General features: G+C 56.0%; 2 protein-coding genes across 5 annotated transcripts in view; one reads left to right on the top strand and one right to left on the bottom strand.

Annotated features, from left to right (window-relative positions):
- The window catches only part of SWAP70 (switching B cell complex subunit SWAP70), a 70714-nt gene extending 66211 nt beyond the window's left edge, over positions 1-4503 (top strand). For both annotated transcript variants that reach the window (XM_037133800.2, XM_037133801.2), the window contains exons 10-12: positions 1996-2194; positions 2749-2845; positions 3140-4503. In XM_037133800.2, coding sequence (XP_036989695.1) covers positions 1996-2194; positions 2749-2845; positions 3140-3246 — 403 coding nt within the window. In that variant the 3' untranslated portion in view covers positions 3247-4503. The remainder of the gene's footprint in view (positions 1-1995; positions 2195-2748; positions 2846-3139) is intronic.
- An 856-nt stretch (positions 4504-5359) lies between these two features.
- Positions 5360-16344, bottom strand: LOC128628554 (uncharacterized). Of its 3 annotated transcripts, none has more exons than XR_008392968.1 (3): positions 16115-16344; positions 13450-13597; positions 5360-9410 (listed from the first exon to the last, which is right to left on the bottom strand). XR_008392968.1 is itself a non-coding variant. In XM_053673163.1 (3 exons), exons 1-3 carry the CDS (start codon positions 14078-14080, stop codon positions 9218-9220), a joined length of 639 nt encoding a protein of 212 aa, XP_053529138.1. In that variant the 5' UTR covers positions 14081-14318; the 3' UTR covers positions 5360-9217. The 3 variants fall into 3 exon arrangements, 1 of the variants encoding a protein (XP_053529138.1); XR_008392967.1 differs by having other exon boundaries at positions 13450-13690; positions 13783-16344; XM_053673163.1 differs by lacking the exon at positions 16115-16344 and adding an exon at positions 13783-14318.
- Positions 16345-16380: the final 36 nt, after the last annotated feature.

Raw genomic sequence — 16380 nt, forward strand, 5'->3', positions numbered from 1 at the left:
TGTGGTTTTTATAACTTTTGTGTAAATTAGGAAACTGAGGCACAGAGAGGTTAATATTTTGGTCAGGGGCTTGCTTGCAAACCACAGAAACCAACCTGGTTTAGCCAAAGTAGTACAGTAATGTTTTAGAAGTCTCTTGAGTAGTCTACCAGTTCTGCAGAAAAGCAGGTAGCCTGGCCTGGAACACAGGTGGGAACCCAGGGGGGCGGAGCTGCCTGCCCCTCAGCCCAAACCAGGCCACGGCAGGAGTTGTCGGGAGGCCACCAGTGCTAACATTGGTGCTGTGTGGTGGTGGTTCCTGCCATCACTGGATTGCTGCCACCAGCAAGATAGATTCTCCACTGTCTCTGCTCCTTTGGGTCAGCTGCTTCAGAGTTGAAGATCCAGGAGGGGCGCCTGCGAGCCAACCCTTGCTCTGCTTTCAGCTTTCACTGTGTCCTGGCCGCCAAGGGGCAGGAGGGCAGTTGTCTGGCTGTGGCTTCTGTATGGGGAATAGGCCCTGCTTTCCATCAAGACACCTGCTATGCCAGATTCTCTGGACATATGAAGGGGCTTCAGACACTGGGCAGCCTAAGCACTGCAAGTGCCCACCTCTCCCCTGCCCCCCATGCTTTCACACCAGGATGAGGACACGGGGCGCTGTTCACTGTTTTATCCCTAGTGCCTAGGAAGGACCCCGAGAGGTGGATGATAGACCCAGGCTGATCTCGTGAATGAACTCTGCACTGGTCAGACCAGTGCATTTGTGGAGTTGTGCTCAGGTGTGGGCCGCACATTCCAAAATACATCTAAGGAGGGTACAGAGTTGTGGAACTGGGGGTAGTAGGTGGGAGAGCTCCTCTTAGTCAAGGAAGAACTTCCTGAGGATTGAGGCTGCCGTGAATGAACTGGCCTGGTTTGTGAAGCAGCGGTCGGCCTGTCAGAGAGAGAATGTTCGAGGAGAATGGATTAACCAACCGGCAGGATGTCGCAGAGGAGTTTTTGCAGTGGTGCAGTTGGGGACTGGGGTGAAGGGGTTCGGGTGGTCAGATAAGGGGTGTGCAGTCTGCTCCTTTACTCCCTCTGCTGTTGGTTGAGAGGAGTGGGCACTCTCAGGTGGTAGTGACTGGCCTGCTCCCTGGCCTTGTCACTGAGCATCAAGCCATTAGGGGTGCGTTCTGTGCTGGGCTGGTGTCTAACCCTAACCACACTGCTTGTACAGGTTTGGGCTGTATGTTTGTTTAGTTTGTTTAGGTACCATGTGTCTGGAAATTCCCAGGTGGGTAGCCTATTACTGTAACATAACATTTTGGAGTTGCACAGACCTAGGGTGAACCCATTGCTACTTGTGCAGTTTGAGTTTCGACTGCTTCCTCTGTAACGTAGAAACAGTGCCTTGTTCTGGAGGGGGGCAGGGTCCGTAATGGTGAAGGTAAAGTGCTAGGCATGTAGTCATTGTTCAGGTTACTGAACAGTGGTGTCTGTTATTCTGCCTCTTGTCAACTCTTCCTTCCCTCATCTCATTAGTTTAAATATCAGCCATTCCTTTGTCATAGGTTTTCACTAGATGAGATGGAACATGTTTGAACATTGTAGTAACTAGGCAGATTTCAGCACTTGGCCCTATCACCTGCCAGGCAAGTGACCTGTACAGGCCACTTAACCTTGACGCCTCAGTTTCTTCAATGCTAAAATGTGGGTAATAATAGTACTTAAGCTTATTGTGAGGATTAATTTAGAAAATAACAACTATTGGTCAAGTTCATGGCACATTATAAGCCCTCCTTAAGTATCATTAAAAAAAAAAAAACGGGTGAAACAGTTTGGAGCAGGACACGTGGGTGGCATTTCCAGTCTTGTGAATACGGGCCTTTCCGGCTCCTCACTTGCTCCTGGTTGAATGAGAGAGGTGGGTTGGGTGACCTCAGATGTCCTCTACTCTGAAGTGCCCCCCTGGAGTTCTGGGTTGGGTGTGGTGCCCCAGGCGCTTTTGATCCCGAGCTCTGCATACTGCAGGTTGCTGGAGGAAGAGTCTTCCAAGAGGGCTGAGCTGGAGAAGTGGCACGTGGAGCAGCAGCAGACCATCCAGACGACCGAAGCGGAGAAGCAGGAGCTGGAGAACCAGCGTGTTATGAAGGAGCGGGCCCTGCAGGAAGCCATGGCACAGCTGGAGCAGCTGGAGTTGGAGCGCAAGCAAGCGCTAGAGCAGTATGAGGTAGATTTGGCCCTGCAAACACATGCATTTGAATTAAAAAAAAAAAAACTTAAAAAAAAATAGAACACTTGCTTAACTGTCAACAGCCGTGGTAAGAATTTTTTACAGGCAGTGAGGCATATCAGTCCAGTCAGGAGACAGAAGCCACACAGCAATTCAAACAGGGAAAATGTAATATAAACAGGTGTTGACTATGACGGGGGTTAGCTATGGAGTGGTGAAGACAACTTTAAGGACATAGGCATGGCAGATGCGGGCAGCAGCCACTGCCTCCAGGACTGAGGTAGACACCTGGGGAAGGACACGGGGTGGGGGCAGGGTCCCCGTAAACCCAGTGATCCAGACCTCCCTGCGGAGCGCTCAGCCACGGCCCCCTGGATGGCAGAACTCACGGAGCAGCGGCTTCTGGGGCCCCGGCTACAGTTCCTGCTTCTTACAGTGGCTGTAAGGGCTCCGTGAGAAAATCCATAAGCCACATAGTAAGTGTCTGCTCATCATTATCTGGCTCTTAAACAGCCAGTGTGTTTTGCATGATTTGAAATCTTTTGTTTCAGGGAGTTAAAAAGAAGCTGGAGATGGCCACCAGTAAGACGAAGAGCTGGAAGGACAAAGTGGCCCAGCACGAAGGCCTGATCCGACTGATAGAACCAGGTGAGGAACTCCTTGACGCCATTGTGTATTTATTCAGTGTATTTTTCTCTTCTGTTGTGTAAAGTTGAATTGTGCAAAGAAATTTCTTCAGCCCCCAATACACAGAAACCAAGCTGTTCAGGGGAAATTTCTCTCGCCTTTTCTGCCCCTGACAGACAAGAAGGCCCTGGTAATCCCCTCTGCGTGCATCTTCTGGTGGTTTGGGGTGACGCTGGTGGACGTTCCGCAGAGAGAATCAAGTAGAAAAATGCCTGTTTGTGGGAAGATGATAGTTAGAGCATGTTTGTCTTGCAGGCTCCAAAAACCCTCACCTGATCACCCACTGGGGGCCCGCGGCTTTCACGAAGGCGGAGCTGGAGGAGCGAGAGAAAAGCTGGAAAGGAAAGAAGGGCACGGAGTGACCGCCGGCGGCCGTGCGGCCGGAAGGCTTGGTGCGAGAGACGCAAGGACATGGCTTTGCTGCTTCTGGCTCTTCTCCCTTCAGCCTCCTGTGGGGTCCGTGTGCTGAGGAAGCCCTGTCTATCTCCCGCCAATAAGGACTTACCTGAAAAGGAAAAAAAAGGTCGACATTGTCATGCTCTTAATAGACTCTTTCTGTGAGAACTTCGGCTTCTGGAAACCCCTTTGCGCCTCCCAGCCTGGTGCCGGCCGCGGCGTGTTCCGGGAGGAGCAGGGTGGCGCCTGGGTCGCAGGACGGTCAGAGCCCCCGGGCCTGGCGTCAGGCGTTCCCTCGGCAGCACGTGTCCTTCTCCGGGTGCGTTTCTGAACCGCGCTGGCCAGTCTGCTGGCCAGTCTGCGTGCCGCCACGTGACCACTGCTGCTCCACAACGGAAGCCGCTCGCTGCACGGGGCCCTGCCTCTGCTCCTCGGCCAGCGGACGTGGCCCGCGGACGTGGTCGTGCGGAAGAGGCTTCCCCCTGGTGCGCAGTGCTACTGACTCACATCCGGCTTCAGCCGCGCTGCGGAGGAGGCAGGGGCCCCTGTGAACAGCGCTTCGGCCGAGACAGACGCAGCAAGTCCTCTCTGAGCGTCTTTGGCAGGTTCTCCAGCCTCACGGGAAGCGACGCAGAGCCAAGCCCATCCTGCGGTAGAGGCGGGTTCGTAAAACAGAGCTGAGTTTCTGCGGCATCTCATCAACATTACAACAAAACGACGTCATCCAATACATCCATGCTGTATTTATGAATCAAAGCATATAAATGAACTAAGTAAATCCCGTTTGGAACGATAGTCTGATACTGACCAAATTCCTCCTAAGGTTTAAAGTGGCTCAGCTGCTGAAGTGCTGGCAGACCCCGTGGTTTTACTTCTTAGTTACTGTACAGAGTATTTCAGGAGTGTGTGTGTGCTTGTCATAATCAGGCCTTTTACTTAATAAACTGGAATATGATCTTTTATATGAATTATATATGAAAAAGAATTTTAAATGTATTTTTGTCATTTGCTGTGTTGAGAGGGAACAAAATATTTATAATTTTCAAACATCCTTACCTAAATATTATACAGTGTAATATGCTGAACTTTCTTAATTTTTTGCTAATTTTCTAAGATATATTAAAAATGTTTTGTATTTTTTTAAATGCACTCAGTAAGAAAATGTAAAAACAAAACCAAACCAGAACAACATACATTTAAAACGGTCTGGTTTAATAAAATTGCAGGGTAAAGTTGTGTGTGTGCGTGTTTTTATATAGTGAGCTGGGCTTGGTTTGGGGATACTTCCTGGAAACACTGGGTCTGGTGTTTGGACCCCAAGGCCGTTGCCCGCATGCACTTGGCGAGGGCCTGGTGTTTGGCATTTGAGTCACTGATGTGGGGAACTGTGGCCCCTGTGTCAGCTCACAGATGGGAACTCACGGGATGATTTATTTCTCCCCTTTGTTACCGTTACCCCCAAACCCTTTTACCTCTGCATTCCAGAGTTCATTGTGCGCCTTTCAGTTTTTCTTTCAGTTTTACCAGAGTACACAGTGTGGTTTTTTGTTTTGTTTTACATGGTCACCAAGATTAAAATGCCCATTGTGGACCAAGGAGGCTGCTCCATCTAGCATGACCATGTCTCAATGCTGAGCTGTCCCTTCTCAAGGGAGAGAACACATGGGGTGGTGTTTTTCCAAACTTGTTTCGCTATTGTAGTGGTTCTCACCCGGGCACGATTTTGCCCCCAAGGGGGCAATGTCTGGAGACATTTTTGGTTGTCATCCTGGTGGTGTTACTGGCATCTGGTGGGTCGAGGCCAGCAATGCTGCCCAATGCCCACAAGTCACAGGACAGCCCCTGGTTGCAAAGAGGCGTCGGTCTGAGGTGCCCACAGCACCAAGGCTGGGGAAGCCTCCTTCACAGAAAGGCCGAATTTGTTGTCCAGGACACAATGGGCTCTTGGGGACAGGCTTTCTCTTGCAGGGTTGTTTCACTTTTTGGTGTCTGGGTCACACTGGAAGAAGAGTTGTCTTGGGCCACACATGACATACATTGACACATCATCACACAGAAAATCTCATAATGTTTTAGATAAATTTATGATTTTGTGTTGGACCACATTCATAGCTATCCGAGCTGCGTGCAGCCCGTGGGCTGCAGGTTGGACACCCCTGCAGTGCATCCCAGGGGTTGACCTCTTTGGTGTGAGTGGGGCACACTTGGAAGGGAGGGAGGCCGACTGCACTGTGAGGTGGCAGAGAGCGGTGAGCAGGAGCTTCTGCACTGGTGTCGGGGTTGTGCTTCAGAAACTGCAAATGCTTGTGCAACGCAGATGGAAGGGGATTCCTTCGGATCTGTCTGAAGGTCTGAGATGCAGTTGCTGAGGTGTGAAATGTGAAAGCCACCATGACCCTAAATTCTTTCCATGAGTGGCTAAATGCAGGGAGGGTCCATCAGAGCCATTAAGCAGCTGGTGATGGGCCTCTCGTAGGGTGTCGGTGCCCCTCATGTCTTGAAGGCACAGCGGCCCTCGGGGAGTGAGGATTAGGTTCATTAAGGCCAGACCCCATGGGAGGGGCTGGTGGATGAGGCTACCAGTTCATAGGAGGTGCTCAAAACTTAATGAAAAAATCAGTCTTGGGAATAATAGTTTAAGGAATATGTTTCTTTCCTCTCCCCCTCTACTTCTTGTATATACTCATTTCAAGACCTGTGAAAGTTACCCCTCGACTCTGGAAAGCTTTCTGGTCGTACCTACTAAAGTCAATACAACAGCTACCTCTGGGCCAGCGGCCCCACTCCCGGGTGAAAGAGCCACATGTCCATCAAAGACCCTGCAAGGAGGGTCACAGCCACTTTGCTTAGGATGGCCCCGGACCAGAAGCCACTGGAGGGCCCACCAGTAGAGAACAGATCAGTGAGTTGTGTAGTCAGGGTGCTACACTTCACCTGAAGTAACACATCCCTGAGAGATGAGGCAACGTGGATGAATCTCACAGGCATTATGTTGAGCAAAGACAAACAGGGAACATACCGAATGATTTCATTCATATTAACTTTCAGAACTGCCACAGCTGATCTGTGCATTTTGAGGCTGGAATTGTGGTTACCCAGGGGTGTGCTGGGGGGAGTAGGAGGGATGTTAACTGGAAAAGGGCACAAGTGAACCTTCTGGGAAGCTGAAAATGGGTAGTGGTTATACAAGTAAAATGTATTAACTGCACACTCAGGATTTGAGCTGTTTACTGTTTATAACAGTAGTGCCTCTAAGAATGCCATGACTGGCTAGTCTCTAGGGGTCAACGGGTTCCAGCCTCTTAGCTGGCAGAGAAGGAACCGGATGGGACAAATCAGATCCACACCGGAACTCCTGGCCTTTTCTAGGGTGAAGTTCGTCACCCCACCTCCCTCCTCTCAGATCCTTTAAATACGTTAGGACGCCAAACATTTTTATCTTGGTGTTTCTATCCCATCACCCAGCTACCCTCGTGTCCGCGCTCTAGTCCCACACTCAGCTTCTGTTGACCTTTCTGAGGGCCGAGTCTTTGGCCCTGGGTCATGGGTAAATTGCAGTGGACACTAAGTTCCAGCCAGGCTGGCTTCAGATTCCGTTTCTGCCCCCACCGCATAGACCCAGCACAGTGCTTCTTAGGGTTGGGTGCCCACAGGAATGAAGACCTTCCTCCCTGGCTGTGTCCACCTCCTTAATAGTAGGCCACAGGCCCCTTGAAGGCCCAGGATGTGACAAGTGGGGAGAGGGAAGGTTTGTTTAGCAAACCCCCTTCCGTTCAGTTCCCAGCCCAGTAGCTCCTTCTCTGAATCCCCCATTTCCTGTCCTGTGTCACCCTGCCTGTCTCCACAGCCAGTACTTTCTGCTTTGACTGGCAGCCCACACTGGGTCTCTGAGAGCAGGTCTCGCTGGACCCCCTCCTCTGTTCTCATGGCGTCTGCCCCTCCTGAGGGGTCAGCCAGGACCGTCCTGGGCCAGCTCCCCTGAGAAGACACACTGTCTGCCCACAGACTGGTTTGGGGGTGAAGGCCAGGCCCAGCCCCTTCTCTCACCAGCATCTCTGCCCGGTGCTGCCCACTGGGCTCTCTGTTCCCATCTGCAGGGAATTTGCAAGGAATGCACAAGCTAGTCAAGAACGGCGCCTGGGTGAAGGTTTCATTCCTGAATCCCGAGGCCTCATACTCCTCAAGGCACGGTTAGTGGGAAGATGCTCACAGGGACAGAGCGAACGGCTTCCTTAGAGTATGAGTGGGCAGGGCTCGGCCTTCAAAGCTCGGAGCTGGAAAAGGAGGCTGATTCCAGAGACATTCAGACCGGGGTTCTGCCTTACTGCGCCACCCGGAGTGAGCCAGACTGGGGGCTGCGTTCTCTGAGTGAAGACTGCCCAGGTAACGGCCCTCTGAGTGTCACACCTGGAGGCACACGGTGCCCATGGCATTTTCTCCGTGTTGCAGAGACACGCTTCACCCCCAGTGTTTCATCTTGGTGCATTTGCTTTAGAAAGTCACAAGACAAGGGGCTTTCCACTGCGGCTGGGCCAGGGCTCACGTGGGGACTTTTCGGGTGGACTGACAACTTTTGAGAAAATCCCACAGGTGACTGAGGTGGGTCTCGGGAGAGTTTGGGAAACACCAGGGTGCTCTCTTTGCCCTTCCATGGGCAGGTGTCACTTCCCAGGTGTCCTGCAAAGGCAGGCATTTGACATGCGTGTGAATGGCTGAACGAACAAATGGGGTCCTAGGGTGGGGGCTCCGCCCAGAAACCTTCACACTTTCCCAGTCCCGCCAGCTCTTCGGGGGCCCAGCCAGGTGGTGAAGTGGGTGGGTCTCAAGGGCTTGTAACGCGGCTGCCTCCCAGCACAGCCTGCAGGACCCCGGCCTCTGCTTTCCCCTCCGGGATCCTGTGGCTTCCTCAGTGGAAGAGCCAGACGCTCTTCAGCCCCCAGGGCCGCCGCTCCCGACATTCTCGCTGACTCGGGCAGCGGCAGGGGAGGAGGCTCCGGGGGCCACAGCGCTGAGGATCTTCTCACGGGCAAGCCCAGGGCCCCTTAGGGACAGACGTTGGCTTTGGGGCTGTATTGCCAGCACGTGACACCTAGTAGGTGCTTAGTAATGGCCAGCTTTTGATGGCCTCTTTCTGAAATAAGTCCCCGTCTTCAAATGGTTCTTGATATATTCCTCGCGTGTCCTTGGAGACAACAGGGAAACGAGTTTCTGGTCCAGCTAGAGCGTTTACCCCACTCTATCCTGAGGTTGGGGACAATTTTTCCTTCCTTTCTTCTTAAAGAAAGTCCCAGCATATGTGAAGGATGGCTCATCGACCCCAAACACTTAAGTCCGAGAGCCCATTTCTCCCGCGGTCTTCATGCAAAGAGATACCAGAAACTAGGCCCAAAGCTGGCAGAAATTCCTTGACAGACAAATTAGACCCCCATGTGATTCTTTAAAAAAAATTTTTTTTAGAGAGAGGGGCAGGGAAGGAGAAAGGGAAAGACTGATGTGTGGTTGCCTCTCACTGCGCCCCCTACTGGGGACCTGGTCTGCAACCCAGGCATGTGCCCTGACTGGGAATCAACCAGCAACCTTGGTTCTCACGTAGGCTGGCACTCAACCCACTCAGCCACACCAGCCAGGGCCCCAAGTAATTCTTTAAAAATGAAGTTTGAAGTTTTTTCTTAGCACAAAGTAATGCATATCCAACGTGAAAAATGGAGAAAAAGCAGGTATGCAAAGAGAATGACCCCACCCCCCACAGTCAATCTACCAGGATTGCACGAAGAGCTCCCCCCCACATTTCCGATCGTTTAAAAGAGCAGTAAGCCCCGCTTCATCGGGCACAATCCCACCCCCCAGCGCCTCCGTGGCTGGTCCTCCAACGGCCCGGGCCCGGGGCAGTGGAATGGTCATGCCTTTTGGGGGAAAGGACCGTGTGTGTGCGCCCCTTCACGCGCGACAGGCGCGGGGCGAGGCCGGCGAGGGCCGCCAGGGGGCAGCCGTGCGCCGCGGGTCCCCACCCGACTGGCGCACCGCCTGGTGCCGTCCTGACGTCTGCTCAGCTGTCCTGAGAGCTGTCCTGCTGTCCTCCGGCCAGATGGGTCCCCTGGTTCCCCAGGGAGGAGGTGGCCGCTCTGGGACCCTAGAAGGGGCAGCAAAATTGAGCAGAAAGTACGGAGAATTCCCATCTACCCTCCGTCCCCCCCACATGCAGGGCCTCCCCCATCACCCACCTCCCCCCTCAGAGTTGTAGATTTGTTGTCATTGACGAATCTACACTGACGCAGCGTTATCACCCAACACCCATAGTTTACGTTCAGGTGCACTCTTGCTGTTGTGCATTCTATGGATTTGGACGAATGTATAATGACATGTATCCACCATGTCAGTTCGTAGTTTCCAAACTGTATGGTACCGAGTCATGAAAGTCCTAGGTGGTCAATTCCCTTTAACACTCACCCAGTCCTTCAGTAAAGAAAGCTGTGCATATGCACACACACACACACACACACACACCCTGATACTCCGAAGCTGTGACGCTGAGGGGAGGAGGGTGAGAGCGGCACAGTGAAGGAGAAATAGGCAACAGCCTGTTGAGAAAACGCTGTTGGTTCTTTCACGTGTTAAAAGTGAGAAGTGTCAGGAAAGAGGCACAGCGATAAGAAACCGCTCTCAGTCAGACAGCTCCGGAGGGTTTCGTGCCCTGAATCCTGGGCTTGCCCGCAACAAGCCAGTCGGTTGCAGCTGTGCCTGCCAAGGGCTGGGGGCCCCTGCAGGCGCTGAGCCGGGGAGCCAGCCCTGCCCACCTCCTTTTATCTCCAGCAACAGAGAAAGTGGGCTCTGTGCTGCAGATGAGAAAAGTCAGACTCAGAGAGCGAGGCATTTGCCCCCGGGGACACAGGCAATGGCAGATCTGGGACAAAACCCGTGTGTCCTGCTCCAGGGCCTCTCCCAGCCATTCCTGGCACGTACCTCGGGCGGCGGGCAGGGGCGGCGGGCAGCAAGCGCAGGCCTGCCTGGGAGCACCCGAGGGGAGAGCACCGGGCGGGGGCCCTGTTCCTCCTCAGCCTGCGAGGGTTTCCTCTCGGGGGCCTAAGGAGGGCCTGCTGGCACCCTGAGCTCTGTTGGTCATGATTCATCCTCCCTCCCTCCCCCCACCTCCCCCAGCCTGGCCCTGTTTCTGCAAGTGCCTAGGAAAGGGACGGCCCCCTCCCCCGGAGTCTCCTGTGGGTCTCTGGCTGGAGGCCGGGATAAGAGTGGTGAGGAGGAGCAGGCCAGCCAACAAGCAGGGGCCTGTTTCCTGACTGGGTTGACCCTGGCTGTCCCTGTGGAGGCCCCAGCAAACAGAGCAAGGTCATCCAGGGCGAAATTCCAGCCTGAGGCCTGAGTGGTTACTTCAGTTTTCCTGATAAGGCTGAAGAAGGGACATAGAGTGTCCTCCCCACACCCACCCCCTGTCAACACCTCCACTCCTGAGAAGCCTCCGCTGCAGACAGCCCGCCTAGAGAAGAGACGAAGATAGACCCAGGACAGATAAGGAGACAGACCTCCAGGGAGAGATAGGGCAAGGAACCCAGGGGGAGAAGGCATGGGGACAAGGGGGGGCCCAGGCAGTGGGTCTGGAGCCTGGAGGTCAGAAGGTCCTGGGACTGTGCTTGCTAAGGCCACGACCGGGTGGGGACGTTGGACACCGAGGCAGCCACGGCAGAAACGAGGGCTTTTTGGTGTGGGGGAGGTTGTGCAGGCAGCTCAGTACCTCTGGGCCTGGTTCCTGACATGCGCGGCCTGGGACTGGTGGGCAAACTGATGCCTCCTGGAGGCCGGGTCAGTGGAGGCCGGGGTTGAGAGGTGGGCCCCGTCCCTGCAGTGCAGGGGCAGTCAGGGGCCCCCAGGGACAAATGCAGCTGGGCCCAGGCTGCTAAGCCTCTCCTGCTTACCAGAGGCTCCTGGCTCAGGGCTCTCCTCCCCGAGCTCTGGGATACAATGTCTGCACCCAACACTGGCTGTTTGGCTTGGCAAGTGAGCGAGGCCATAAAGTCACAGCTGGCCTGTGGGTGCCCAGTCACTGAGTGCCATTGAGTCAGTCACAGCCCAATTCCCCACCTTCTACTTGTGCTTGCGCACCCAGAAACATCCACACAGGTACATACAGACGCTGTGTGCAGCTGAGTCATAGCTGCTTCCCCAGAGAGCACGTGTCTGCACGCACACACACACACTCACACCTGATTCTGAGTCACCAGCACCATCCAGCCCTGGGGAAGGGCACCGAGGGTTCGTGCTGCCATTTGTATTTGGACACAGATTCCTATATCTGTACATAGACAGACATGCTCACTGTACGTCCCGCTGTGCCTGGTACATCACACTAGGGGATCCATAGGTATTTGTGGAATGAATAAATATGTGAACAAACAAGTGAAAATATGAGCAACACCCACACTGCTTGGATACTAGGTGAAATCGTTGGGGCAGCGCTGCAAGGGTGGGTCCTGAGTCTGAGTCTTTAGGGAGCTGTTGTGCTCCAAATATAGCCTCCGTGGGCGGGCGGGGAGCCAGGGCTGCCTCCCAGACCCTGACTTCACTGGGCCCGAGGCCCAGCCTCTGAGGAGCTGGAGGAAATTAACAGAGGAGAGGCCAGGCCACAGTGTCCGCTGGGCTGCAAGGCTGGAGCTGGTGGGCGACTGTGTGCTCTGGAAATGGCACTTGCTCAGGGACTTGAGCTGTCGGACAGGGGACTCTGCAGATGCCCCAGAAAGAACTGGTTCTGGGCTGGGCCCCCTGGGAACTCCTGGGAACTCCTTGTCCCGGATGTTGTGCGTCGAATGTACAGGAGGGGCGGTCCTGTGGACAGCTGGGGCAAGCACCGAGCCTGGGCCACCTGGGCAGGGCTCTGCTCCCGGGCTGCTCCCCTGCAGGCTCCTAGGAACTTCCTTTCTCTGGCTGCTATGCCTCTGCCCTAATTCGTCATCTGGAATATTGCAATGTTGGCCCAGCTGGTCTCTTGCTTTTAGATTCCCCTCCCCATCCATCTTACTCATAGCTGCCTGTGTTATTTTACCACAATACAGACATGATCATGGACATTTCTGCTCAAAGCCCTTCCATAGCTCCCGAGGTTCAGTAATAGAGTTGCATTGCCTCGACCTGCAGCCCAGGCCCCTCATTGCCACCCCCCAGGTGTGTTCCGAAAGGCTCCTGCTGGGGGGACAGTTGTTTGGTTACGTGCTGAGGGGTGGATGGGTGGACTCTAGGCTGATGGGTGTGTAAGGGTTGAAGACCCCGTGGACTGTCTGCTTTGTAGACACAGTGAGGCGTCTGCGTGGTTGGGAGGCGGCCTGTAGGGTGGCGTTGTGGGTGGGTGGGGGGTTGCAAGTCAAGGTGATTCCAGCTGCGAGGAACAAAGTCCCGAATGTCATCAGGAAAGAGGCTGGGGACACAGCGTGCCCCCCTGCAGACCTCGTGGGGACTGCAGCCGGCCAGTCTCATCTCTGCGCCCGTCACGGTCACCGCAGCCCTGCCTTGGGGGCATTCTCCTTCTCTCTCTGCTGGCTGACCTTTCGCCCTCGTGGTCACTCTGGCTCCTCGTCCCCAGATTGTTATTAAGTGTGGATTTACGTGCCCGCCTGCGCCCTGACAATGCTTCTGTGTGCTGGAAAGTGGACCGCGGACAAAACAAAGTCGTTACCTCTGGGAAGTATACTTTTTGAAGGGGACAGGCGGTTCTCCCTGTGTGCACCGTATAAGCAGCTGTATGGGTGGGGTGGCGCGTGCTGGAAACATGCTGAGACTGGGAGTGCGGGGCGCTGCTAGGTTCAGGGGGGCGTCTCTGCTCAGGTAACATCCGCAGAGATCTGAAGAAGGCCAGGGGCGAGCCCTGGAGGGAGCCGGGGGGTGGTTCTGGGAAGTGCGGTGCTGAGGCTGACACAGGGCGAGGGGGGCGGTGGAGCTTCACTTCTGCTCCATGAAGGACAGGCAGGCACAGGAGGGAGCTCCAGGGGGAGGTGCCATGTCTCATAACTGCCCCTGTGGCGGCCGTGCCGAGAACAGACCAGAGGGCCGGGGTCAGAGCAGGGAGAGCGACAAGGAGGCTCCTGCAGGGACCCAGCGGGGAGACGGCCCTGGTGGCGAAGGTGGTGGCAAGCGGTCCAGCGTGGGCTGCGTTCTGAAGGCGGACTTACCAGAATGTGCTGGTGGGTGGGCTCTGGGTGTGAGAGGAGGCAACATTCTGTCGAGGACGACTCTGAGGCCTCCGGCCAGGGCAGCCCTGGCGATGGAGTCCCGTTTCTGAAGAAGAGAAGCAGGTTTTTCCACTGTGGCCTCGAGGGGCTGCAGGGAGAGGAGTTTCGTTTCAGTCACGGCCGGTTGTGATGCCCACGGAGGCTCAGGTGGCCGTGGGAAGAGGCAGCTGGATCGATGACTCTGGGGTCGAGGACAGAGGTGTAAGCTGCGCCCTAGGGCAGGACTTCCCGCCACCTAGGTGGCATTTAAAGCCTCAAAGACCCCGGGCTCACCTGAGGAGAAGGAAATGGAGAACTGGTTCGAGGAGAGGAGCGGCTCTTGGACGGGGTGACTCAGCTCCTTGTTAGAGTTTTGGGGGAATAAGCACCACAGGACAGCTGGCCCGGGAGGTCGGGGAAAACCAGGAGATGACGGAGTGAAGAAAGTGTGAGGCCGCGGTGGCCTATGCTCCAGGAGGGTGAGGTGTGAACAGGGCGCACGTGGGCGAGTGGCCCCCAGTCCCACCCTCCGCAGAGGCGGCTTTGCATCCACCCCGTTAACGAACGAGGGCTCCCGGCAGGGCCCGGGCATGGCCGGCGGTGCCCACGTCACTGGGCACCACAGTCTCTCCGCGTCCTGGCTCTTCCGAGGCAACCAGCAGGCTTGAGGGGAGAGTTCACGGAAAACCAAAGGAACAGGAGCTTCCCATCGTTCAGGATGGAATCTGGAGCTTGAGGCCACCCGACTCCCCAACCAACTCAGAAAGGGGCTGCGCCCCACCGGCCAAGTCTGTCCCCCCTGATACAGACGGCCGCTTTGCGGCAGGGTCCTCTGCCACTCGAGTTACGAGCTTCATGTGTGTGTGGGCTTACATCGCACACAAGCGTGTATACATTTATGGCAGAGACATCTCAGGATCAGCTCGAAGTTTGTTAAACGCAGCTGGGCCCGCTCGAGAGTTTCTGATTCAGTGACGGGTGGGGCCTGAGGCCTTGCGTTTCTCGGGAGTTTTCAGGTGAGGCTCCTGGTCTAGGGGCTGCCCTCCGAGACCACCGCCCTCTGGTCTGCCTGGGACTGTCCTGGGCCAGCAGCGCCAGGTGGAAGCGCCAGGTGGAAGTGCCAGGTGGTAGCGCCAGGCCAGACTGAAGGGATTGAGGTGTCATCAGCAGGTCACAGGCTTCCTGTCACTGGCAATGAGCCTGTGCCACGAGAGGCCCAGGGGCCCGTGGCTCTCCTCCCGGAGATGTATAAATACCCCAGTCACGCCCACCCCTGCCTGTGCAGCTGTCTCCAGTCCCTGCTCTCCACCACGAGGGTTAAGTAGGGGGGGCCCATAGGCTGCATGGACTTGGCCATCGAAGGGGCTGCACTCTGGCCGTGGGGCATGCAGAGCCATCACGGGCAGCGCCCCTTCCAGCCGAGTGCACAGGGTCGGAGGTGCTCTCTGAGCCCCCTCGAACCCACTGCACCTCAGAAGCTGCCCTGGGATCTGCTTCCCTGATGTCAGCATCCGACAGCAGTTTCTCCTCTCAGGACAGGGCAGGTGGGGTGCCTTCCAGGAACAGCGTGGCAGATGGGCCGTGAAGATGCCACCGGGCCAGGAGGTCACGGTCAGACGCTGCCCCCAACTCAGCCCTGCCTGGGGAGGGGGGGGCTGGGCAAGCCCCCTGCTGGCTGGAACCCATTTTTCTGCTTGTCATCCCTGCTTTCCCAGGTGCTGTCCTGAGACTCCGCCTCATAAACGTGCTCCAGTCTCATTTGCCTTTAAAAAAAGCGACCAAACAAGAATCTTCTCTTTGACGTCTCACCCCATTCGGTTGCTGCCCCAGCCTGGGAGTCGCCGGACACGCCCTGTTCCCTCGCCTCTCAGCACCTGCCGCCCCACCGCAGCCGGGTCTCTACGGCCCCCACTCCACCAGAACGTGTCCCCTGCAGTCCCCAAGGCCTAAGTACCCTCTCCCTCTTCCTCCTCTGAGTGTTCCAGGAGCTCCCCGCACTCCCGACTGCTCCTGGCTCCTTGAAACGCCCTGCTGCGCGTGGTGCGCGGCCCAGCACTCTGCTGGTTCTTCCCGCGGCTCCCGCCGGCCCCACTCCCTGGCCGTGGGCAGCAGTGTGCTGCAGACAGCCTGTCGGCCCTCCACGCCTTACTCTCGCCCTTGGCGGTGTCCTCTCCAGCTCAGCTTGGATGGCTCTGTTTTTCTGTCCCCAAATGTGCCTCTCCAGCTGATTCCTCTCTGAATGCCCAGTTGTTCTCCGGGACACCTGACAGGCAGGCGCCTCGACCTCCACGGTCCAAGGCCGAACTTACGATCCTTCCCCCTCCCGCCCTGGCCCTGGTTGGCCCCCGGTGCCCACTCTCTCAGCCAGACTCGCTGCGCTGCGAGCCCTCCACCGGGCGACTGCAAGGCCCAGGGGCCTGTGACGCCTCTGCCCCTCAGCTGCATGGCCGGACCACCTCCAGTTCCTCTCCGTGGTGTTTCCTCAGTAGCTTTCTCACGTCCCCACTGTCCCCCCCTCGTCCAAACCGCCGCTGCTCTTCCCAGGACCACGGTGGCTTGCTAAGGGCTCTCCCACACCCTCCCTGGCGTGCCTCCAGCCCCTTTTCCATCCGCAGCCGCCGTGCACCTGGGTTCTGCCTCTTGGCTCAGAGACGGGGAGACTGCTCTCCTGGAAGGCATTCTGGGGGCCTGCTGGGGGCCTGCTGGGGGTCACAGCAGGGGCTGGAGGCCAGGCGCCCTGATTCCAGGGCAGGAAGGCCAAGTCGAGTGTAGGCTGGAAGCCGGATAGACGCAGAGCTCAGCCAGGCCTCCTCCAGAAAGGAGAGGAGGCTCTGCAATGTGTGGTGTCAGGTTTCGGAAAACACAGGGTCAAGGTCAGCAGAGCAGCTGGTA

Source organism: Artibeus jamaicensis, unplaced genomic scaffold (assembly GCF_021234435.1).
Source record: "Artibeus jamaicensis isolate MK-2021 breed Jamaican fruit bat unplaced genomic scaffold, CSHL_Jam_final contig_797, whole genome shotgun sequence".
Lineage (NCBI taxonomy): Eukaryota > Metazoa > Chordata > Mammalia > Chiroptera > Phyllostomidae > Artibeus > Artibeus jamaicensis.